We start from the raw sequence: 25678 nt of genomic DNA on the forward strand, positions 1-25678 counted from the left end.
TAACAAATGTTTCACACATTCAATTTCATAATTTAAATTTAAATTTAATTGATATTTTTAAAAAAATTATAAGAGTTTGTAGTTATGAAACTATAAAAAAATAATTAAAGATTATAGGATTGTTTAAGATTTTAGTACTATGTATTTTATAAATAAAATTGAAAAAATAAATTTTTATGACAAATTTATAGTAAGATGATTAATTTTAACATATAAATTTGTATTTTATAAATCAAATTGTTGGTGTTAAAATTCAAATGGATATTATAAGGATACAAGATTTTAGAGGGTGTTCAAAACTCCACTCTTATTTCTTAATAGAAAAAGCTATAGGCCTATAAGCTTTAAGGGAAAAAAGCAGTGATATTTGATTCTCCTATTGTATCTCACTAATCTCCTTTTTCAATTAATCACATTGAAAATTTTGAACTAATCTTTATCTCTCAACATACCCCACCAAATCTCAAATTTACCCTTATTATAACTTTTATTTATTTTTTTCCAAGCACCCACCATATAAAACTTATAAAATCTATTTTAAAAAGGAACAACAACTCTTATAATCATTATAATCCCTCTCCTTCTTTTTAAAGATTTTATCCATTGTTGTCATAACTATAAAAAAATCACACACATACATACTTCTTCATCATCCTCTATTGAGCACTATAAATTAATTTCTTCTATAATTACAAAAATAAAATATACAATATTTTAAAAAAGATAATAATTTAAACAGTTCAAAGAAATTAGAAAAAAAAAAATAAATTAACTAAATTAAACATTAATAAAAATTATCATGTGAATGCATTTAAAAACTATTTACCCTTTTAAGTCATTTCATATAAGGATGAAATAAATATTAGAATAAAAGTGATTAGTCTGCTGATGAAATATAATGAGGAATCAAATATCACAACTCAAAAGAAAAAAAAAGAGCCACCGTTTGGCTTGACGGGATCTAAAATTATCTAAAATTAAGCCTAAAGAAAAATTCGACATCATTGTGCCCCCATTACAAATAAATTAATCTTGACAAACTCAACAGCAAGGGTGAGTAGGGGACCAAAATCCATTTTAGACTTCGCATTCACACTTCTAACCTAGATTCAAAAATGGAATAAAAAATTATCACATTAATTACAAACTTGAGCATCTTCATTTAACTGAAGCCTGGTAAATTCTTGCACAATAGGTTACAATATGCAAGAATGTAGAGGTGGAATCAACACCTATGCATTTAGCCAAGGATACACCTTCGGAGATGAGGGCAGCCTTGCCGTAAGAACTTCAACACCGGTTTCAGTGACCTGAATGAAAATATCCTTGTTAAATTACCATTTTCCCAAAGCATATGATACAGGACTGCTGTCAGTTCAAGGATTTACATGCGTAAGACTCATGATTCTCCAATAAAAACATGGCAGGTACCACATAATTCTAGACTTTTATCATTTTCTCCAGAGTTGATTATAGAGTACCAAATCCACCCACGAAGGTAAAGGTAGGGCTATTCCTTTTAGCCCACTAAACTGCAGAAAATGGCATTCTCCAACCCCACTATACAACAATTTCAATCTACATAGAAAACATGAACGAAAATATAATAGGTATGTGCACTTACCAAAAGTGTGTGCTCAAACTGAGCACTGCGTTTGCCATCTGCTGTAACAGCAGTCCAACCATCAGGCCACATTCGATCACGCCAAACCCCTACGATGAATTGAATAGATTTCAAATGTTGTGAGAAAAATAACAAGCTGTTACAGTCTGAGAGGTTCAACTGGGGCTGGGCATCGGATCAGATTCAGATTTGGCTTCAAATCCAATTGGATTTGATTTGGATCGAATCAGATCAGATTCAGGTCAATCCGAATTATCCGATCAGATTGCACTGCCTGGGGGGAAAAAGAAAAGCAAAGTATAAAAGCAGAAAAAAATGAAAACAGAAAACCTAATTTGTAATTTCCTAAATCACAAAGACAACCCAGCCGCCGATCACAAACAAACCACACCAGACCCGCAACCACAAACCACACCCACGGGCCATGACCTGATGCATACGCCGACGACCCAAACCAAACAAACCCAGCCACTTTTGATTGATGTTCAGCCTCCACGACATCCTCCAGACCCACGACGCTGAAGAGAGTCAAGACACAACCCAAACGATCCCAGCCGGCAGTTGACATCAACGTCCTGCAGGCCAATTGCATGCCGCACACCATCGAGGTTCCAGATGACCAGCTGACAGCGACAACAACCTCGCGACTTGTCCATGGTATTCCTGACGCATGACAACTCCCGACGATTTGTGTTTGAATTTTATACTTAAAACAGATTTGTGTTTAATACAAATTTGATAACTTAATCCATATTTGGTTATTTGGTCATGGTGTAGTCCCAGCGCATGACAACAAGTGTGACATTCATATTTGTGTTTCGCATTGGTATTGGTCATCCGAACGTGTATTTGTTAAATAATAACTGATTTTGATCAATAATAACTGATATTCCTGACCAATACAAAATGTATAATTGATCAGTTATGATCTTGGGGTCATTGAAAAAGGTGGTGAATTTACAAAGTGATGGCAGATTTAGGTTAAAAAAAGGGAAGATCTTCACCCAAATCCGAACTCAATCGAAACCGATCTAATCTGAGCTTATCCCAAATATTCATCCAACCGATCTATTTCGAATTGGATCGGATCGGATTTAAAGTTCGGATTAGAATCAGATAGATTTTTTTCCCAATCCAAATCCCCCGAAATCTGATCTGAATCCGAAGTTGCCCACTCCTAGATTCAACAACATGAATTAAGTCAAAGAAGTACCTGCATTAATCATTGGTTCAATGGTAAAGGTCTGTCCAACTTTCATCACACCAACTGCTTTATTTCCTGCTCAGGGTCAAGGCAAAGTATTCAAATGAGATCATCACTTAGAATAAAGAGGTGTTTGAATTCTTTTAACCCAGTTACCGTAGAAGTTGACCATTATCCATGAAATAGAAAGATTTTTGTATGTAGAAAATATGTGGTTGGAAAGCATGGTACAAACTTGAATAATGGGGAATATTAGGCGCACAATGAAACAGCTCTCCAATACCATGACCACAATACGATTTTACCTGTTTTAGCAAAACAAGAAAAAGAAACAACTAAACACTGCTTAGTATCTTCAGTGGAGTAGCAGTGAATTATAATTGCAAACCAAACATTATGCATTACCACAGAGAATCCTGACATTGTAGCATGACGATTAATGACTTCTCCAATTTCACGAAATCTCACCCCAGGTTTCACTGAAATTAAAAATATTGGAATCGAGATATCAAACTTTGATCCAAAAACTGTCCACATCAAACAGAAGATAGCCAAAACAACAAACGGAAATACAACTCCCAAATCCCAATGCATACCTATAGATATTGCTTTCTCCAAGCACTCGTATGTACATTGGACCAACTGACGAGATGCTTCATCAGCATTTCCCACAAAATATGTTTCATTCAAATCACCTACATAATGAGATCACCATTATCCAATCATGAAGCTTCTAGGCAATACTTGAATTTACTCCACAAACAGATGTAGAACTATTTACCATGAACTCCTTTATAGTAAACGGTTACATCAATATTTACTATATCACCGTCCTCTAATTTCCTGAAGAAATAAGATCAAATTAGGTTTTAAGCAGATCTCTCATACATCGTAAAATATTAAAAGGAATACTTGAAAAGTAAATGATAAAAGGAAACGAGAAATACATGAAAACAATGCAAGTATTTTATTAAATCTCAAGGGGAAAAGGACAAAGCTTTTAGCTGCTGGCTATATCAAGACTTACCGGGAATCAGGAATCCCATGACAGATCACTTCATTAACTGACCTGCATCAAAAAGACAAATACATTCAATTGATTGATATGCCAGAACCGCAAGCAAATTGATAAGTATACAGAAAGAAGTACCTACGTGCAGCAAGACTTTGGGAAGAAATGATAATTGAGAGGAGAGGGGTATCCTCCTGCAGTAAAGTAAATCCATAAATGCTTGGCAACAACAATTATCAGTCAAATAAGCCAATGATAGACATTACAGTGAATCAAGAACTTGACTAAGTTTAATTCAAACACACATAGAAGATACCTCTATTATAAAGATTGTAGAGCAGACTTGCTCAACAAATTGGCAGATATCAATAAATCTACATACAAGTTGAGAAAAAGGAACTTCAACAATATTAAACAACATATTATTATGGTGTGACCCAATGCAGTGCCGGACTGAGCCAGTTCGATTGTTTGGTGTGTGTGCCGGGGGTATGGGGTTTTCCTTCTTTTTTTTTTTTGGGGGGGGGGGGGGGGGGGGGCCGCTTTGGTTCAAAAAATTCAATTCAATTTGGAGGACTTGATTTTTTTAACTGTTCACTTAACTCAGACATTCTTTTCTTTTAAAATTTAAAAAACAATAATAATAAATTGAAGGAGATCTGCATAAATATTCAAATTTTACTTTTTTCTTTTTAAATTTAAAAAGTACAATAATAAATTTAAGGAAATCTGCATGAACATCTTAACAAAATAAATTGTTTGGCTATAGAGATTTGAACCAAGGTCTCCAAAGCCACAAAGTAGAACTCTTCAAAAGGAGCTTGGGGTATACTAAAAAGGAAAAATAATGGCCCAGACAGGGCTGAAACCCCTCCTTGGCCCTAGCTGGGTCCACCCCTGACTCAAAGTCACCACATCTATTTCAATTTGGCATCGGTAGAGATAGAGTAGACCACAAACCCATGAACTCAATTGCAAGGCCGGGGACTCATCATGCATACCTTTTGTACCGTATGCATCATGATTAACTTTAATCCACTAAAAGATTTCTATCCTAATGATATTACTACTCCAACGAGTAGTCAGTAGTGAGGGCCCAATCCACAAGACCCACCCTTGGGCCGGACCTTTTGTAAGCAATACTGGCAATAAAATGATTGCACAGTGATATTCACCACATAAAGCATCACACAGATATTAAAACATAAGTTACTATAACAGCATTAGAAAGATCCGAACCAGCAGTAATAGTTGCCTCATGAACCACTCGATCAATTTCATCAGTTGTAACACCAGGACGAATCATCCGAGCAGCCGCATCCAAAACCTCTCTTGCAATCTGACAGTTGAGATTGTTTAAATTAAAGATTTATAACCATAAACAAGAGTAAGAGTGCAGAGTAGTATCAGTGTGCTTCCATATCTTGTTGACACTTTGTATAGTTCATCAGAAACATCTAAAGAAACTAAAATGAGAATTTATAAAACCCATTCCCTACTTATTTAAACATGGATGGATATGTTTGAGATCACATAATGGGTATGTTTGAGATTACATAATAAACTTACTCGACATGTTTCTCGCATTCTCTCAATTTGATCTGGAGTTTTGATCTTCACCAAAATACATCAAAATTAGGCAAATAGAAGGTAGGCACAGTGAATAAAATCAAGATAATTCATAACAAAATACTAGGAATATTTTCAAGCAAAATTGTACCTCAACAACATGCTGCAGATCACTATTGGGCTCAACTTTGGGTGTTCCCTAAGAGTTAAAAAAATAAATGCAAAATTGCATCAGTGATACTAGACACCACAAAGGGTGAAGAAAAAATAAAGTTCTTCGACTCTCTAACACGACAATCAAAGCAAAGAGCAAATGCCAGATTCTGCACACCATGCTCCATTAAATCACAAAAAGGATTTGCTTGGGATTTTAATAGAAATGATTCAAAGAACTCACATCCAATGCCCAATCAGGTAGTTCAATGTAAGCAGGTACAGTAAGCTTGCTAGATATGGGGTATGGCCTCAGTGTTCTGTATACAAGAAGCAAACAATTATGGCTTCACAATTTTATTGAAAACCAGAGTATATAGTTCATAGATCTTTTGCGAATTGCTAGAATATTTTTTTTAAAAAAAAAAAGTGACCCCCACTCAAAACATCCTGGCCAACTGACAATGTGAATCATAACAGAAAACTCTAAATTATTCATCGAAAATAATTAAAAAGCAGCAAGATGATTACATCGAACATCAACAGCTCACATCTTTTTTATCTTAAAAGATTAAGTTAGAAAATGCACTTGGAAGATAAACCATTGAGAAATACCCAGTCCAGTCAAAATGGGGAAGTTTTGGAGTTCGAGCCTGTCCTTTCTTGATACAATAACGCCAACCTTCACTAACCAAAGATGAATTTTCTCCAGTTCCTGGCGCAGACAGCTTTGCCTTCAAATGAACAGATTTGTGAGAGGTCCAAGAAGCTTTAAAGCAGTCCTGAGAACTGATAAGAAATACAATAGCGTCATTAATATCAAAGCGCAGAATACAATTTGTAAATTTCAACTAAAAATAGAAAATGCAAATCGGATTCCACATGTTCGATTCAAAATCATGAACAATACTTCTAATCCTCACATTTTAATTTTTACTAACACAAACGTAGCATATAGTCAAAGCAGGAAAGGACTACAAGGTACAAACCAGAAAGCAGCGCCTTCACGCGGAAGCTTTAGCTCCATGCATTTTGGGCACCTACAAATAACACATTAAATCATAATCAAAGAATTCAATTAATACAGGTAATTTTCGAAAACTAAATGAATTGAGAGCAAAATGGAAATACATACTGAAGATGAGCTGGCTTGCCACATCGAACACACGATAAGCTCGTAGTCTCCGCAGCATCTGATCCACCGGCCATCGAATCGTGAACTCTCCCTTTCCCTTTCTGGATACTTTTATTCCTTCTTTTTTTTTTTTCAGAACTAGATACTTTTATTCTAAAGAGGAGTCGATGGAAAGAGAGAGAGACGGGCTAGGGTTGCAGAGAAAGAGAGACACGGCGGAACAAATTATTTATGCATAATTCCAACTTTACTAAAATATTTTTTTTACGTCAGCACGTACCTCACTATTTTTACCATTCTACTATCGGGAAATTTGCAAGAATGCCATTTCAATTTTCATTTTAAGTTTGACAACTAAACAACATTTGATTTTGTAGGTTAATGTTAATGTGTAATGTAATTTAATAAGGTCCAAATATGTGGAGACTTAAACCCTCAAGACTTTATTAATTTAGATTTTTTAATTGGATCGTCACATAATTAATTTATAAATTATGATTGTGTGATTTTAGAATGAGTTTACTTGGGAGGGTATATTAGTGGATTCACTAGCAACACGCAACTATAGAAGCACACTATGATAACATAAAAATATCAATACACATGATAGAAATAGTCGACAGGCTCTTAAATCCCAAGCCAAAACGGGACACCAGTGGCCGGAATCCAAGAGTCCCCTTGAATAAACCCAGTCACAGTAAAAGGAGCAGCTTGCTGGGGATTGTTAAGTACATGAAATCCAGGCCACTTGACTCTATTAGCAGTAGAAGCACCAAGGCCAGCATTCAAGTACTCCGCGTAATACAAAGTTGATAGAGCAAAGTTTCCATCCCATTCGATCCAGCCTTCGGGATGGATAATCCCGTCAAGATCCGTCTTCAAGATCACAGTCCAAGTAACTCTTGAAGGAACTTTTAACAGCAGCAAGATCCGCGGCGGGCCTAATTCGCGATCCTTCGATCGAGATTCCTGTATTTTCATTCGGATTGTCTCTTCCTTGAGCGGTCACCATGTTGGATTGGTCATGCATTGGTCTCCTTACAAATATGTCAAAGTTTTGAAAAACTGCTGCGGCGTCACCGACTATGAAATCGATCGTGCCATATATTTGACAATCGCGATAAAATTGTCGCAGGGAGAGCGTGAAGAGAGTATCTTGGTAATCTTTGAAGCTGCATCGGTAGAACATTGAGAGATCTGAGCTCACTCGTAGTGCCACTGCTTCGTGTTTCTGGGGACCTGCCGTGTTCTCAAATGTCATGTCCCTAGCCCAAAAACCATCCCCCGACACGCCTGCGCGCGCACCCCAAATTCAATTTAATCCCTTTCTCTATATATATGTATATATAATCATAATTGAATAATTGAATAGGTAATTAATTAAATTAAATTTCCTACCAAATGTGGCTGGGCTTGAGGTGGTGGAACCATCAGGGACGTTGCGGTGACCGGTAACGATGGTTCTGTCAATGCCGTCGCCAACAAACATTGTGTTGTTCATGCTTCGTTGATTGTTCTGTGAGTGCCAGCTGAACCGTCCTGTGCCACTACCAAGTCTGCCTTGGCCGTTGCCGGGCACCATGATCTTAATATTCCTCCATTAATATTTTGATTGTATCTTGGTCTTGGTCTTGGTCTATATCTACGAGGTAGTCCTAACAAAATCCAGCAACTAATAATATACACGGTATATATATTTAAGCGTGGAATGAAACATTAAGCGTGGAATGGAAATATAAATTATATAAATGAAGTACAAGACTTGCAAAGGAAAGATAAAATAAATACATTAATATATAAGAGTGGTAAATTGAAGTATAACTAGTTAATAAAATAAAACTTACAAATATAATATAAAATTAGTAATCAACATTAATTATAAAATAAAACATCAATTAAGTAAATAAAATAAGACTTGTAATGAAAAGTAAAAAAAGTAAATTAAAATAAGAGTGGTAAATTATTATATTGCTAATAAACAAAATAAAAATTTACAAATATAACATAAAAATAGTAAATCAACATCAGCGACAAAATAAAACATAAATTTTGGAAATAGGACATAAAACTTATAAAAAAATACTATGAAGGAAAATGTAAAAAAAAAAATTATAGATGTCCCATAATGTATAAAATTTCTGCTTAAAACAATTCAATAAAACTTATTTTGGTCGAATTTCTCTGTTTTCAAATAATTTTTTTGGTTTAATTAAAGTAAGTGAATAATCTTTTTTTTTTTACTAAAATTATGTAGAAATCATGTTCATTGTTTTAATAATTAATAGTTTTATATTAATTTACTTATTTTACTTTTTACTTACTAATTTGTCACGACAATGATGCCATAATTTTAATCACAGTATTATCGATTTTTTCTAAAATTAAAAGACAATTCTCTCTGATAACACTAATTATATTACATATTCAGTTAAAGTTTAAATCATAAGGTTACATATCAAAAAGCATAGCGTACAACATTCTCCATGTAACATTACATTACACGAAAAATTTTATTATACAGCTTTTTTTTTGTCTGAAATCTTAATGAGTTTGAAATTTTTTGATGTCTAAATGAGTCTGAATATGAATATTTGAATGATATGTTTATTTTTTTTAATATCTGAATATAAACGGCATATTGTTTGTTTTTATAAATAAAAAATATCTTAATCATAGTTATTCGATATTTATGTCATTGCAAATCAAAATAAAAAAAATTTATTAAATTTTATAGTTTAAGAAATAAATATATTTTACAGAGATATTTTTAAAATATAATATTTATCGTTCAGATAAAAATTACGAAAGATTGTTTTTTGTATTTCGATATAAATATTTAAAAATAAAAAATAAGTTAACAATAAATTTTAAATAAGTTCGTATAATAAACAACCGCTTATGTGCCCGTGCTTATATTGACACATTAAGAGGTGTGACAAAAACATTTGTCATTGTAAGATTACAATTTTAGTAATATTGTAAGTCTTATAACAAAAAATAAAAGTACTACTCATTTTTTAAACCAAGTAAAATAAAACCTTCTAGAATTTGACCACTTTCATACAATTATTTCAAATCAAAACTCGGGTCAATCAACTTCAAGTCATCTTGTTACAAATTAATGCTGTTAAGTTATATATATGGGTAATGCTAAGTTACATACATGTACCTTACAACCCTCTCACATGAATAGTGTATGAATACTATTCATGTGAGAGGGTTGTAAGGTACATGCATGTAACTTAGAGGGATCCTATATATATATTAATGACCCCATAAGATTTTTTTCATACTCATTATATATACACACGCGCGCGCGTGCGTGTGTATAAGGGTAATAAATTTAATTGGATCCTAAAAATTTCGCTTCTAAAGCATTATAGCTTCTTACCCTTTCTAAAACCCCTACCCCTCGCATGCAAGTTCAAAGCTTCACCAAGCAACACAGTCAAATTGTGAGCCCTTGCATGGGTCTGAGCACGCCCCTTCTCTTCCAAGCCTTCCAAACAAGTCCTGCGGCAAGCGAGCGAGCTACTCAGCCACGTACGAGCATCATCAGTAGTGTAATTATCGCTAGCAAGGTGGAGCAAGCTTGCGAGCCTTGACTCACTCTCATTATTAGGGGTGGCAAAAATACTTGTCCGGTCCGGACCCGGACCGTCCCCAGGCGTTGACCGGTATGAAGCCGGGTCGGTCTTGGGCATCACTTGATAAACCCGGAACCCGGATTTTATTAAAAAAATTATAAAACATATATTATTTTAAATATTTATATTTATTTGACTCATTTATTATACATATATAAAGTTTTAAACACTTAAAATTTATATTTTCATGTCAAATTTTATTGAAATAAATTTAAAACTTATAAAATTACCAAAAAATAAAAAAATATATACACATATAATATTAAAAAATATAAAATTCGGGTACCCGAATTAAAACTCGGCCTAGACCCAGACCCGGACCAGTTGCATCCAAGCAGGGTCCGGTTATTGCAATACCCAGACCCGGCCCGGGGTTTTACCATCCCTACTCATCATAGAGTCGAGCACATTCACTTATTGCCTCATCAGTGTGATGATCATAATTATCCTAAGTTTTGGCTCTCTAACTCTAATCCATTTGGTGCAATGGAAGCCCGAGCCCAGTTCCTAGCCTGCAACGCCGCAGCTCGGGCCGATTGAACCGCGGCCAGCTCGTCGGTGCAAGAGGTGGTGGTGAGAGCCATGGCCAGGAGTAGGAGGTGGAGAAAGGTGGGGAGAGAAATGGACATTTTGGTGGTGATGAATGAGGACATTGATCAAGATAATTACTGACTTGGAGTTTTTGGTCGTTAATATAAAGCCAGCTTATAAGTTGAAGAGGCAAACACGTGGAATTTTGTAGCTATGTGTCATTGCTTTTGGGCCATCACGTAGTGACTTTGGAGTCATCTTTATACGGGAAAAAACAAATAAAAAATTCTTCAAACTCGTTCATTTGCTCGATTGGAGACACTTCCTATAAGAAGAGAACAAAGACTATTTAATTAATTATTAGACAAGAGTTTATAGTCATTATTGGGGATAATTATGTGTATTCAAGGTTCTTAATTTTTTAATATTTTCATATTAAAATATCTTGATTGAAGCTGATAATATCGTTAATATAAAGCCAGCTTATAAGTTGAAGAGGCAAACACATGGAATTTTGTAGCTATGTGTCATTGCTTTTGGGCCATCACGTAGTGACTTTGGAGTCATCTTTATACGGGAAAAAACAAATAAAAAATTCTTCAAACTCGTTCATTTGCTCGATTGGAGACACTTCCTATAAGAAGAGAACGAAGACTATTTAATTAATTATTAGACAAGAGTTTATAGTCATTATTGGGGATAATTATGTGTATTCAAGGTTCTTAATTTTTTAATATTTTCAGATTAAAATATCTTGATTGAAGCTGATAATAGAACAGGTAGTTGCTCGTTGCCATAATTATTTTTTATATATGCATTGATGTTTATAAATTTGAAGAATGTTAGGATTTTCATCAATTTATTAAATAATGAATAATTTTTACGAGTTATGAAATTTATCATCTAACACATGAGTGATATATCACAATTAAAATCCATATTAAACATGAAATGTTAAAATTCCGAACGTTATTTTATAAATTTCGTCTCACTAATTTTCTTGATATTTTATTTTGAAGTATAGCTTAGTTTCAAAAGGAGATTTTATGCATTCACCTTTCTAAATTTAGAATGTGAAAATATATCACACTTTTTATTTAAAAAATAAATTATCTATCCAATTCCTGAGGGACAAAGACATGAATGCTCCACTAAATAATCAGCTAGTTAAGATAAATTAAAAAAGATGGTTAGAAAACCAAATCTAAACTGTTGGTGTTTTATTAATTTTGTCAATTAATGTAATTTATGAGAGATTTAGTGTGTATGGTCAAAACTTGTATAAAAAAGGTACATAAAAAAGTTTTGCTACATTTCAATTTTGATTGTTGGTAATAAGAATTCGATGAGGTATTGTAATTCGATTGTTTTTCTTTCCAGATAACCATAACTGCAATACAAATGATCAAAAACTCATGAGAGTCGACTCTCATATTTCGTGAGAGTAAGCCACTGATCTAGTGTATCTCAATTGAATAGTACAAGAGCTGACTGTCCCAGTGTCCACATGCTCCTCGTTTAAAAAAGAAAAAAAAAATTGCACACAAAAAATATTCATATATACCGTACGTTACTTCTCTCAGCGTTAAATTTAATTTTTCCTTATTTTTACATTGTTACCATTAGGATTTGCAATTGCGTTGTTCGAATTTCCAATAATATTACAGAAAAATAATCATTTACATCAAAACGTTGCTGATTCAACGTTAACAGAATAATGTCAAGAATGTTAATTATATGCACGTTCCCTATCAAGCCGACGACATTCAAGCAGACCACACCCAAGCCAAGACACCATCATCGCTGCCACGTTAAAAACGATCCAATTCCAATAATCCACAAGCCATGCATCTGGCTGCCACTACATTGAATTATGCCAATAGTGCTCAAAACAAAATAAAAATTTTGGATGAGGAATGATTTGAGGCTCCATTGAGTCCAAAAAAAAAAATAAAAAAATGGTGCTGTGAAAACAGGAAACAAAACAAATCCGTTGAAATGGGGTTTAATAATAATAATTTTTTTTGAAGAGTGGGGTTTATAGGAATAGTTTAAAAGGCTTTTATATTATTTGTAAGATGGGGTTATTTGAATGAGGGATGATTAAAAAAATTCAGGTTCGACCTATATTTGTAAAGAATCGAATTATTTGGGTCCGAAAAAATTCGAATCCGCATGTTAAAAATGCAAATCCGGATGCTATTAATTAAGATCTATATAGGTTCGAATGCAAGTATATCTGAAAAATAGGATATTTGAATCCATATTAAAAAAAATTATTTATCAAATTAAAATTCAATAATATATATATATATATAACTTAAATGAAAAAAAATAAAAAATAAAACCTAATCATTTATTTCATTTAACAATATTCTTATAATTTTGCACAAACAAAGCACTTTAATGATTATTTTTTATGTTTTCACGGTTAGATTGTGAGTTCTTTAAACGGATTGTAAACCAAATTATGAACGCTTAAGGAGTGGATGATCCTGATGATTGATGATATAATGGCATGACCTGTTGGAAGCTTAGAATCTATATGGATTTGTGGTATTTTTGCTTGTGTAAATGTGGTGTTAGATTTAAACTTATGTTATTCTTGATGTTTAATTTATGTTGTGGTATTTTTATTTATGTATTTGTGATGTTGTTGTATATTATTCTAGATGTTAAATTGTTGATTGTTGAATTATGATTAGATTTGATTTAATTTTATTAGGTAAATAAATTTTTAAATTTTTTATATTTGAATTTAGTATTATGCAGATCCTGATATTAGGAAAATCCATCCAGTAATCTACATGAGCATTACTACCATCTGGATCTGCAGGTTTTTTTGCGGATCTAGATGCCAAATTATCAATACGAATCTAAACCCGGATGTACTTGTATGCAGATCTAAATTTTGCTATCTCTAATTTGCACCCACCTTAATATTTAATAAATCCATAAACTCAAACCCATCACAATAATTTATTTACTAACTCATACATATGTACCAAATATACCCTTAACATCTTAAGTTTTATAAGTCAGTTTCTCTCTCTACTTTCTATTAAGTCTTTATCATGGTTTTGTAATCAAATCTTTTCTAGTAGCTTGCTCTTTTTTTTCCTATCTTTTGTCTTTTGCTTAAAATGAACTCTTAAGAAATTCTATCATGAAAAGCTAGAAACCTAAGATAGATTAGGAAAAAAAATATCTCCCACAAAATTAACTTAAATTTGAGTTATTTTGAATGACAACTTCAAGAGAAATAATTTTGTTCTAATAGTAAGTATTTTGTTTATTTTACTACCGATGCGTAGATAAAAGTAAGTTTGTGATCTTTCTGATCTTTGCCCATAATGTTTTTCTAAATTGAAATAATGTGTGATGGAAAACAAAGTTCATTGAGAGATATACACGTAATCAGGGGCGGATCTTAATTGAGACTAAAGTGGGCTATGACCCCTGTAAACATTTTAATTTTTATTTTAAATATATATGATATTCCCTAAATTATATTAGAAAATTAAACAATATATCTAAACGACATATACCTAATTCACTTCGGCTCTGTAGCCAAAGTTTTCAGCTTTTGCCCCTGCACATAATAAAAATATGAGGGAAGAGGAACGTTGAAAGAGATTTGATGCCAAGAGAAGTTAGAAAACTATAAGAACCAATATGAACATAACTTTGCAAACAATTGCAAAGAGAGAGAGAAGAGAAAAGAAACAATTGTGAAGAAAAAATAACGTTAGAGAGAGAAATCATGCTAAAAAGTTATAACGCTTGGTTATAAAAGTAATTTAAATTAGCTAGGGATATTCTTTTGTAATAAAATATACATTGAAAAAGTGAGTATGGAGAATATTTTAACAAGTTTAAACAGTCCCACCTTATTTTAAATATTTTAATGGAATTAATTTTAAAAAAAAAAGAGTTTCAAGAGCTATTTGGAGGGTTGACAATAACCAACTCTATTATTATTTAATATTTACACCTTTACTATTAAGTAAAATACATTAATTTTCATTCATATTCCCTTGTTATTACAATTTTTCTTTTGTTAATCTTTTAGTGGTATGGGCATTATTTTTCAAACTTAATATAACATTTTCCCATTTATTTTATTAAATCACGATACGAACCGTTTTGATAAGTCATTAAAAATGAAAAATGAAAAACTATAAAAATGACATAAATAGACCATTAATAGAAATGACAATGAATAAAAATGAATGACAGCAAATAAATATATTTCAAGGTGATTTTGGGTTATTCTTAGTTGAAAATACTTTCTTTTTATAAATAAATAAATAAGAAGAACCCACCGCCAGGTCACATTGATATTATCAGAAAGAATGTCCGCTGCACTGTGTTATTCTGAAAGGAAAGAAAAGTATGCATGGCACAGAAAGCAAATAAGGCGACGGCCAGGGAACTTAAGAGCGTCGGTGGGTGGCTAAGGCTAACAAGTGAAGAATGAGCACGAAAAACAAATCTGATTTAAAATGTGATTTTGATTGACAATTTCATAAACCAACTAGCATTAATTGAGTTCTTTTGTTTTGTTTTTTTTATATTACATCATATATTATTACAATTAATATTTACAAACAAATTCTACAATTGAGACCTTCGTCGTGGTATGTACTCCTCTAAAGCGCTGTCCAAATTCTTTAAACTTTCGTCGTGGTATGTACTCCTCTAAAACGCTGTCCAAATTCTTTAAACCCTCTCAAATATTCGAGAGCTGTTCACTCTACTCACACTTCGTGAAGGATAGACTGGCTCCACTCAATTATCGTTCTACTCACACTTCGTGAAGGATAGACTGGCTCCACTCAATTATTTGATAATTGAGGAAAGATTGTAAATAATCCCTATAAATACTTTTATAGAGGATCGAACCATTGCACTCAATATTATAAGTGTAAGGACTCTCCCACTGGACCAAAGACCTATTAGTAATTGAGTTCTTTTGTTGAAACGTCTAATCGTTGAAGATAGAATCTACACAATAAATTGTAGACATAAAACTCTTACTTACAAACAGTGTCAATGGATTTAATCAATCCGATTAATGGACTACCGTTATATGTGCACGTAATTTATTCCTTGAAAGTAAGCTCAAAAAGTCTGACTTTAGAAAACGTAAAGGAATAAAGTATTGGACTGACCTCATTAGTCATTACAGTGTTTTTATTTTATTTTATTTTATATATCATCAACGCTTGACGGTATGAATTGATAAAGCTTATTTTCGTTAACTTGTACTTATCAAAAATAAAAATAAAAATCGTTAACTTGTAGCTTTCACGAAAACGATGGCTGAATTAATGAGTAAGAATCCGTGCACTTGACAATTATTCAAATTTTCTAGAGAGGGTGAATATTCACATACGTGAAGGAGCAAACTTCATCAGGATTCAGAAACAACATACGTGCTCAAAACTTGTGAGTCAAAAATCAGCCAATTAAATGACGGCCATCTACCAATCTACCGCTTTGGTCCCATGGGCGCTACCGTATTTTAAATGATGATCAAAAAACAAAATTAGATTTGATAATGATATGATGAGCGATGATGCCACGATGCTGATGTTGCAAATTCCCTCAATTAACGACACTGATAATTTAATTATGAGATTAAGGATTACATAATTGTGCAGAATATTTATAACTTTAATCGCATAATAAATACTACAAATTAAAATAAGAAAAATAATTAAAAAAAAAAGAAAACGAATGTAATAAAATTTTGAGTTCGTGATGGTTGCAGAAAATGAATATTTATTTAAAACTCGGAGCATGATTTGAATTTATTTTTAAGTTTTTTTTTTTTTAAAAAAAAGAAAATCAGTTTCACTAATACATAAAGTAAACTCAAAACTCTTGGAAGAAAAGTAGTCTATGGACCAACCATTCGATATAGAGTTGCTAACGAATTCTAATTATTTCGATACGAATTACGATGCATGCATATACTTTGAGAAACCGGCAAAAGTCATGTCAGCCACCACTTTTTGTACCAGACATGCACTTTAAATTAAGCACGTACGACTTCATTTTCATTGCTTACCTTGGCAAAATTTGTTAATGCCCACCGAACTAATATTCGCATTCTCATGTATATGCGCATGTGTATATATATTCCCTGGAATGTTAGCGGCCCTGCTCGATCCCGCATCAGATTGACCCAAATTTTTTTTTCTAATTTCGCGTTGTAACTTGAAATACAACGCCTAATTATATCCTAGTTAAAAGATTTATTTCATTTCTCATCAACTAATCATTCCTATCCTCAATAAAATAAACATGGGCAAATTCTATATATATATATATATATCTCTCGGTCGTTATATAAATAATGTGCCAATTAAACGAGTGAACAAAATATTTCAGCCTGGTTGTTAAATTATGAACAAATTGGCGTTTGCATTAATTAAACACAATTTCTTGTACGACAATTTTTTTTTTTTGGTTGGCAAATTTATTTCAACTTATAGTTTTTAAAATCAAACTCGTTAGGTGTGGAATTTATTAGCTTCTCCCATGCCATCATAATATTCTCACATACGTAATTTCCTTGACCCTAGTTTTTGAATATCAAATCGTTTCCACAAAACAGTAAAAAGCAAGACCAATTTGGTGTAAACCTTTTAATTTTAAGAGGTGATTCATGACTCATGACAGAAATTTTCAACGGACCATTAAGTTTCAGAAACCATTTGATATGTATACCACTTTCAACTTGTTGAACGAGACAATAATATAAGAAAATAATTAACAAGGAATTAGGGCAGGTGGGGCTTGGAACAAAAAAAAATTATTAGTTTAACCACCCACCAAAATATAAACATAATTATTCCCTTCACATCTCAAGGGATCCCAGTTGCATACATAGTCAACATTTTGATTGGATAAGAATGTCTATTATATGTAGGTACTTCACTGGTTAAGCCGTTAATCACCAGTTTATATAATTACAAATTGTTTAATTAAATTTGCCACAGAATAAGCTCGATTTATGTCGTATAGCTAACTTAACAAATTTTGCAATATGACCCCTAAGCTACTTGCAAACTTCTTCTGTTTATAATCTATGTGACATCTGATTTCGGAAAGCTAGTAACGGTTTGTGTCAAAAGGTTATGAAGCATGCACGCGATAAGAAGTTTCCCCAAATAAAAATCTACCAACTTAATTATTTTATTTTATACGCAACCAGTTGGCAGTCAAATATAGAGTTGTAGAATGACCCTCAGCTCGATCATTGAAAGTTGCGGTATTAATAGATAATAATAATAATTGGTTGTAAGGGTATTTGAGGAATTTCAAATAAAAGTTATTATGACTAAAAGAAGGTTAAGAAATTTATTGAGTGAAAAATAAATTAATTATGTATGTGAGAGTTTGGGAGTTAAAAAACAAAGACTTATGATGAAAATGTTTACCAAAATAAATTAAACAAAAAAAGAGAGACTGGTATTTTAGTAATGAAGGTTAAATAATTGGGTACGTGCGTCACGCTTGACAATATTTAAGAATTATTGGGAAACTCGAGTTAATTATTATTTATACCTTCCATTAAGAATTGAATTAATGTTCTTATTTCTATTAATTAATTAATTCCAAAAGAAGAGATAACGATTGAATTTCGGGGACATAATGTATACACAATGTGGGAAAGTAATAAAGGCAAAAGATTACATTCTCCTAAACTTGGCGCTTAAATGCCTCTTTAGACGTCCATGCACTTTGAGCTAATTATCAAGTGGTATAGGTCCTTGCTGCATATTTATTTTGGTTAAAATTTACTTAATTATTATGTAGTTTTCACTAGATGCCCATCACGTTTATTTGCTTTTTATGCTATATTAGACCCAAAAAAAAATTATTTTACTCTTGACAAATTAGATCTAACAGCTACAAAAGCAAAGAGAAATTAATTATATAATTAATTCAAACTGTAGGAACTAAAGAAGCATCTTCCCAAACTTAGCAATAACAAAGGAAATAATTTTTTTTTTACCTCATATGCTAGCTGCTAAAATATGATATTATTCTATCAGAAAGGAAATAATCTTGAAATTGATCTGGCAATTGGTATCTTGCTGTAGGTTTCATTAATTAGTTTTGTTGTATGGTTTAAATTTCCTTTCTTGCATCCAACAATTTTGGGTAAAGAATGAGCAAAAAAAGCATATCGTTTGAGACCGATTATTAATTATGGTAATTATTGATCCCATATAATTTTATTATGCTAATCAAACTGTTAGTGCGGGTCACAATCGAATTACGAATGGATTCTTTATTCATGCATACAAACGTTGCATGACCCATGAACATGTCAACAACGCGTCCCCCGCCCTGATCAACAGCTAGCTTCCTCTGTAGTTCTTATCTCAAGTCAATACATGCAAAAAACAAAAAGAAAAGTACGAGACGTCGTCGTGCCGTCCAATGATTAATTACATCTCCACCAGTAGGCCCCCATTGTTTTTTGTTCCCTATAAAAGGGGATGAGCTTACCACTCATTCTTCACACAACAATTCCCGAAGTCCATAGCAAGCTTTTCGATCCATTATTATCTCAAATGGCTCTTCGAATTCTTATAACAGTTTCACTTGTGCTCTTTTCTCTCTCTCATACCTCTTTTGGGTACAGCCCAGAAGAAGTAAAATCGTGGTGTGGCAAAACGCCAAACCCTCAACCATGCGAGTATTTTTTGACACAAAAAACTGATGTCACTTCCATCAAACAAGACACTGACTTTTACAAAATTTCATTACAGCTTGCACTAGAACGTGCCACGACGGCCCAATCACGCACGTATACCCTTGGCTCAAAGTGCCGAAACGAGCGTGAAAAGGCTGCATGGGAAGATTGCCGCGAGCTTTATGAACTAACAGTTCTTAAGCTCAACCAAACCTCCAACTCTAGCCCTGGATGCACCAAAGTTGACAAACAAACATGGCTTAGCACGGCTCTTACAAACTTAGAGACGTGCCGAGCCAGCTTAGAGGATCTTGGGGTTCCCGAATATGTGTTACCTTTATTGTCAAATAATGTAACAAAGTTGATCAGTAACACTCTGTCCCTCAACAAGGTGCCATATAATGAGCCTAGTTACAAAGATGGCTTCCCAACGTGGGTCAAGCCCGGTGACCGAAAGCTGTTGCAGACGACGCCACGAGCAAATATTGTGGTGGCCCAGGATGGTTCCGGGAATGTTAAAACGATACAGGAGGCAGTAGCGGCGGCATCGCGGGCAGGTGGCAGCAGGTATGTGATTTATATCAAGGCAGGAACATATAATGAGAACATTGAAGTGAAGTTGAAGAATATTATGTTCGTGGGAGATGGGATTGGCAAGACTATTATCACTGGGAGCAAAAGTGTTGGAGGTGGCGCTACAACCTTCAAATCAGCTACTGTTGGTGAGTTTTATCAATCTCTTCATTACCTGCTAACGACGTTTTAACCATATTAATTCCATATATTCATTTTGATTGGTCAAAACAAAAAATAACAACTTTGGGCTAATAAAATCAATTAAAGAACATATATAGTAAACGGAAGCGCTATAATTGCCTGACCTAGTCCAGTTCAGATGAATGCATGGACTCCATCCAACATTGTTTTATTTATTACGAAACATTATTATTGTAAACGTACTAAAAACAGGGACACATCAAAATGAAGAGCTTTAAAAAAGAGGGGGGAAAAAGAGATGCTAAGTAAAAGTTATAGTAATTGAGATGTACATAGATTTTGATAAGTCAAAAACTGATCACGAAGTAGACGTGTTTAATTTTGCATGTTACCTAATTGAATATGTCTATCACACTGGGACCATGCATTATAGTTTCAGAGAAATGGCGATCAATTTGCTTAGGTATAGTTTGCTTTAAAAGCAAGTAAGTACATCAATTATCCAATTAAAAATTGTATCAAGTCTTGGGGCAAGGTCGATTATTATGATTGTTGCTATTATTTTTTTAAACTTAATTTCGTTGACAATAAATAACAATAATATGATTTTACGCAAAATCAAAGGTTATTTCAAGACTCAGCCATTAAGTCAAAACCATTTTAACTTATGCAAAATCTGGAATTTGATAAGAGCCCCATGGAGATGGTGTAAGTTTGAATGAAATGCAGCAGTTACTTTAAACTAAAATAATTACATGAGGAATTTCATTTGACAGCTGTTGTTGGAGATAACTTCATTGCTCGTGACATAACAATCCGCAACACTGCGGGTCCAAACAATCACCAGGCGGTGGCACTGCGTTCCGGGTCGGATCTCTCAGTTTTCTACAGATGCAGCTTTGAAGGATACCAGGACACCCTCTACGTTCATTCACAGCGTCAATTCTACAGAGAGTGTGACATTTATGGGACAGTGGATTTCATATTTGGTAACGCTGCGGTTGTGTTACAAAACTGCAACATATTTGCGCGCAAACCCCCCAACAGGACCAACACTCTCACCGCACAAGGCAGAACCGACCCTAACCAGAGCACTGGAATCATTATTCACAACTGTAGGGTCACTGCTGCTTCCGACTTGAAGCCTGTTCAAAGCTCCGTTAAGACGTTCCTTGGGAGGCCCTGGAAGCAGTACTCGCGAACCGTTTATATCAAGACCTTCCTTGACAGCTTGATAAACCCCGCTGGATGGATGGAATGGAGTGGTGATTTTGCTTTGAATACTCTGTATTATGCTGAGTATATGAACACTGGCCCGGGTTCTTCAACTGCTAACAGAGTCAAGTGGCGTGGCTATCACGTTCTTACCAGTCCGTCCCAGGTTAGCCAGTTCACCGTAGGCAACTTTATTGCTGGAAATTCTTGGTTGCCGGCCACCAACGTCCCCTTCACCTCCGGTCTCTAGGTTGATCATTCTTTGTTTATATTTTATTGCACATGAAATTAATACCAACTTGTTGAGGTAATTAGGAGGAAAAATAATAATAATAAGGTAGTTAAAAGGAACTACCATCTTGGCATTGTCAGTTGTTATTCTTTGTGAAGTTGTACGTAAATGTAATTTCTCGAATAAAGGGTGTTATTGCTTTCCGTTCTTAAATAATCTGATTCAACCTTATTTGCTCACAGTTGGGTTTATTAGGGAGTCAACATCAGACATAGGTTTGCTTGCCAAGATAAATCTTTGACGGATTTAAAAAGAAAAATAAAAGCATGTTTAATTCTTTAATAATCTCCTGTGGTTTATCCATCTCTTGTTTTAGTAAATCTAACTGATCAAGATTTTGTTCTTATACAATCACTTCTAGTTAAGTATCCTTGGTCAATATATTCCAAAATAAATAAATAATTTAGACTTGAAAGAGATAAATAATTTAAAATCCAAACGGGCACTGACCCAGACCCTCCTTGCTAATGTCAAGCAATTTATTTCAATTGTGTATGGCACCACAGAAGCGTATACGGGATAAAAGATTCATCAAATAATTTTAAACATACATACATATATATATATATATATATATGTATGTATGTATGTATGTATGTATGTATATGTATATTCTTGCTAATCTCAGATGGAGGCCCATTAAGAACCCATTATTGGAAACTGGGATCAGGGAGCCCCAATGATACGGTAATCCTATTCCTGAACAAATAATTGCAGAATTGGTATCTTTAAAAAAAAATACTAAAATAATAAATAATTGAGCAATAGCATGAAATTATTTAAGAATGTCAACGTGATGTTCTCGAACTCGTCAATCCTATTGTCGGGAAAAGCTAATTTAAAAATAAAATAATAAAAAAAATTAGGGTGACGTGTAGAGCATGAAGGGGAATCAATCGGCAGCCATTTTGGTTTGGACTTTGGACATGGGAGTTCTGCTTTACTTTATTCCATGAGGAGGATTACAAATAACAACAACTCTGCCTTCTCTTTAGTACAAAACTAACAATGTATTCATTTAATCGGACAAAAGTAGAGGTGCTACAAAACTACCATAATCGACCATGACTCTACCACTGGCCCACCCTTCATTTCAATGACCTGTCAGTCAATCTCTATCTTTCTGCATGTAAAATTTCATCATGTTAATCATCAGTATGATGATATATGAAAAACTTTATATAGCTCGATGGGGATTGAATCTCCACTTACCCATTGCTCTTCGGCAAATTGAGAGGAAAACAATGAGAATGGCTAGACCAGCTACCACACCGACGATAATGGCGACTGTTTTTCCCACTTGGTCATCGTGAGAAGAATCTACTGAAAGCATCAAAAGCAAAAGCAAAAAAGTAATGGGAATTAGCGTTGTATTCTATTTGGTATGGATTGACAAGAGACGTGTACCAAGGCTGCCACTGCCACATCCTTATGTTTAGTAAAGCTCTCTCTTTCATCGTTTTCAATTTAATTACTCTAAATATTCAAGCCTAATTTGGAGAATAATTCAGAGAAAGAACTAGTTTCTATATTATCATTGCACTTATTATTTGAATGGAAGTGGGTCCTAAATTGCTTTCTTGAAGTGTGGGAAAATTTAAAAAAAAAAAGTACTCTAATTAACTAAATGAAAGGTGGGTAACATTAATAACAAACCAAAAAACAATAACAAAGAGGATCAGAACGGTGGTGCCTGTAAGAAAGCAACTAAAGTGCAGATGCGCCTTAATGCTTTACTTTTAAAAAAGAATACTTATTGACCATTTCCTTGGAAATTTTTCGAATGGTCTCCCTCTTTCACAAAAAAAGGAACCACATTTAGTGGTCAAATTTGTTTTAGCTTGATAGAATATTGTAAGCTTTATGATCTTTGTGCCACAAAGCCTAATTAGTTAATGCAACCCCTATACTAAAACCATACGTAACTAATGTAGATGTATGAAGAAATTAATTGAAGGAAATAGCGAATTGCACCTGTCAAATCGTAGTAGCCGGAAGCCCAGTAACGAGCATAGCACTGTGCCAAGAACACATCAGCCGCGGGAGCTGAGCCGCATAAATTCTTCAACTTTGCAATAGCTTCAGCAAGGCAAGTAGTGCAGTCAGCTGGAGTCAAGTCACCTAAGCACTGTGCAAAACCCTCAACGAAGCCAGAGCTACTGACTTTGAAACTAACAGCCGTTTGCAAGTCAGCAAGAACATCGTCTCTTCGCTTGAAGAACTCAACATCATTGTTCACACTTTTGCTACACTTCTTATACCAAATACTCGTGTCAAGCTTTCCCAAGAAATCAATATGCTCGTATCTAACGTAACACCCTTCTAGTTGCAGAGAAGCCCCGTAAGTGTACGGACATACCAAACTTATTTGGTTCACAGCACTTTCAATGCATCTCGAGCAGTCAGTGGTTTTTAAATCTCCCCTGCATTGATACAAGCCGTATACGGTCGCTTCTGGCGGCGTTGAGGTTCCATTTCCCATTGCGAAGCTGTTGTAAGCGGCTTGAGAAGATGAGCTGACGACTGATGCTAAGAAAGAGTTGCGGTTTCCTTCAAATGGTGAGTTGGGTACGTACTTCTCCTGTGAACAGCCTGCGTATATGAAGATATGAGCTCTCCCAAAGCTTGGATAATAAACTATGAGAAAAACGAAGAGTGAAGAGAGTCTCAGAGCTACTATGGCTTTGTGGGTGGAGTGTGATTGAAGACTTCTCTTCGACATTCTTGTTTTTTTCTGAATTGGATCTGTTTTCTTTTGTTTTTGTTTTCTGATGTTGAGAGAGCTAGTGAGAATATGAGATAGTGGTTGCTTTTCGGGTTATATTCTTATCCTCAATTCTTATGCTATTAAGAATTGGAAAGCTCTTAATGGGTTTACATTGTTGTTTATTGTTGAATGCTGATACCTAAATCTTCTATTTTAAAAGAGTAGTGCTATATACACGCCAAAAAAAAAGAGGTACAAAATCACTAAAAATTAAGAAACATTTCATTAAAATATAAATTTATTCACTTTATTTTTACAAGCCCCGTTATTCTGTTTATTTTGTTCAATTTTATGTACAACTTTAATGCAAATAGCATTAAAATTTATAATTTATCATGAGTGTCTTGTGACAAGTATCAGAATATATAATTTATCATGAGTGTCTTGTGACAAGTATCAGAATATACCATCTAATTATGGCCAGTAAAATGAAATATTCCAATACATCATTTCAACTATACGGTTTAAGATACGATTAATTTCTTATGGATCTAATTCTTTAATGTTAAAGCATCTATTTACCTTGTAGGTTATTCTAAATGCTTTTATAATTGTCGTCAGAATCAACTTTAGGAGAAAAATTTATACGCAATAGTCTCAATAAGACTATTCAATTTATACAAGTCATGTGTTTCAAATATGTTTTTCTTTTTTTACCGTGGTTGGTTATTTAAAAAAAATATTTGCATCAAAATATTATTAAACAGTGCACAAGCGCATTTAAGTTTGTCTCCAATCTTAAATCTTATAATATTTTCATTTTTATTAATTTATTTACTACGTTATTAAAACTTTAGGATGTTAATACTTTTCAAGGGTTGATTGAATAAATTTCACGTCAATTTTTTCAATTGACCACCGAATTTAAATATTGAAAGAGATAAGGACTATACAATTATATTGGATTTTACTTACCCCTATGCCCTCCCTTCTAATAATAACTGAAAAAAAAAAATTAAGGGAGCTAATGGTTGCGTTTTGGCCTTACCATAATAAACCACCAGAGTGGTCATATGGCGCTTAACCCATTGGTGTGGTTTGCTTATAATTGCGCTTAGCCCTCAGCTTGAAAAAATAAATAAAAAGTGGGCTTGAC

At 33.7% G+C, this 25678-nt stretch overlaps 4 protein-coding genes across 6 annotated transcripts; 1 reads left to right on the top strand and 3 right to left on the bottom strand.

Annotated features, from left to right (window-relative positions):
* Positions 1 to 862: 862 nt before the first annotated feature.
* LOC102616645 (methionine aminopeptidase 1A) lies at positions 863 to 6908 on the bottom strand. Of its 2 annotated transcripts, XM_006490822.4 has the most exons (16): positions 6698 to 6908; positions 6552 to 6602; positions 6178 to 6351; positions 5807 to 5882; positions 5561 to 5608; positions 5410 to 5454; positions 5080 to 5179; positions 3983 to 4034; positions 3856 to 3897; positions 3610 to 3671; positions 3425 to 3523; positions 3234 to 3307; positions 3064 to 3133; positions 2838 to 2903; positions 1625 to 1713; positions 863 to 1310 (listed from the first exon to the last, which is right to left on the bottom strand). In XM_006490822.4, exons 1-16 carry the CDS (start codon positions 6769 to 6771, stop codon positions 1233 to 1235), a joined length of 1200 nt encoding a protein of 399 aa, XP_006490885.2. In that variant the 5' UTR covers positions 6772 to 6908; the 3' UTR covers positions 863 to 1232. The 2 variants fall into 2 exon arrangements, with proteins under 2 accessions (XP_006490885.2, XP_024948349.2); XM_025092581.2 differs by lacking the exons at positions 863 to 1310; positions 1625 to 1713 and having other exon boundaries at positions 2855 to 2903; positions 2985 to 3133.
* Positions 6909 to 7065: 157 nt separating this feature from the next.
* LOC102616355 (probable pectinesterase/pectinesterase inhibitor 36) lies at positions 7066 to 8377 on the bottom strand. The gene is given in 3 exon segments (XM_052437907.1): positions 7066 to 7589; positions 7591 to 7990; positions 8096 to 8377. Coding segments are annotated over 3 exon segments (849 nt in total). The 5' UTR covers positions 8280 to 8377; the 3' UTR covers positions 7066 to 7324.
* An 11067-nt stretch (positions 8378 to 19444) lies between these two features.
* Positions 19445 to 21968, top strand: PECS-2.1 (pectinesterase). The gene is given in 2 exon segments (NM_001288846.1): positions 19445 to 20313; positions 21085 to 21968. Coding segments are annotated over 2 exon segments (1533 nt in total). The 5' UTR covers positions 19445 to 19469; the 3' UTR covers positions 21774 to 21968.
* Positions 21969 to 22572: 604 nt separating this feature from the next.
* LOC102615567 (plasmodesmata-located protein 8) lies at positions 22573 to 24728 on the bottom strand. 2 transcript variants are annotated; one of them, XM_006490820.4, is made up of 3 exons: positions 23790 to 24728; positions 23028 to 23135; positions 22573 to 22938 (listed from the first exon to the last, which is right to left on the bottom strand). In XM_006490820.4, the coding sequence occupies exons 1-3, from the start codon at positions 24535 to 24537 to the stop codon at positions 22931 to 22933; spliced, it is 864 nt and encodes a 287-aa protein (XP_006490883.1). In that variant the 5' UTR covers positions 24538 to 24728; the 3' UTR covers positions 22573 to 22930. The 2 variants fall into 2 exon arrangements, with proteins under 2 accessions (XP_006490883.1, XP_006490882.1); XM_006490819.3 differs by having other exon boundaries at positions 23028 to 23138; positions 23790 to 24725.
* Between the last annotated feature and the right edge of the window lie 950 nt (positions 24729 to 25678).

This window comes from Citrus sinensis, chromosome 3 (genome assembly GCF_022201045.2).
Source record: "Citrus sinensis cultivar Valencia sweet orange chromosome 3, DVS_A1.0, whole genome shotgun sequence".
Taxonomy (NCBI): domain Eukaryota; kingdom Viridiplantae; phylum Streptophyta; class Magnoliopsida; order Sapindales; family Rutaceae; genus Citrus; species Citrus sinensis.

What these genes read in the sequence shown, in the direction of transcription:
- LOC102616645 (XM_006490822.4), bottom strand. Translation starts at nt 6,771, where the DNA reads ATGGCCGGTGGATCAGATGCTGCGGAGACTACGAGCTTATCGTGTGTT. An exon ending in TACCTGATTGGGCATTGGAT is followed by an intron (nt 5,609 to 5,806) that starts GTGAGTTCTTTG and finishes TTTAACTCTTAG; the next exon opens with GGAACACCCAAAGTTGAGCC. An exon ending in CATGGGATTCCTGATTCCCG is followed by an intron (nt 3,672 to 3,855) that starts GTAAGTCTTGAT and finishes TTATTTCTTCAG; the next exon opens with GAAATTAGAGGACGGTGATA.
- LOC102615567 (XM_006490819.3), bottom strand. Translation starts at nt 24,537, where the DNA reads ATGTCGAAGAGAAGTCTTCAATCACACTCCACCCACAAAGCCATAGTA. An exon ending in CGGCTACTACGATTTGACAG is followed by an intron (nt 23,139 to 23,789) that starts GTGCAATTCGCT and finishes TGATGCTTTCAG; the next exon opens with TAGATTCTTCTCACGATGAC.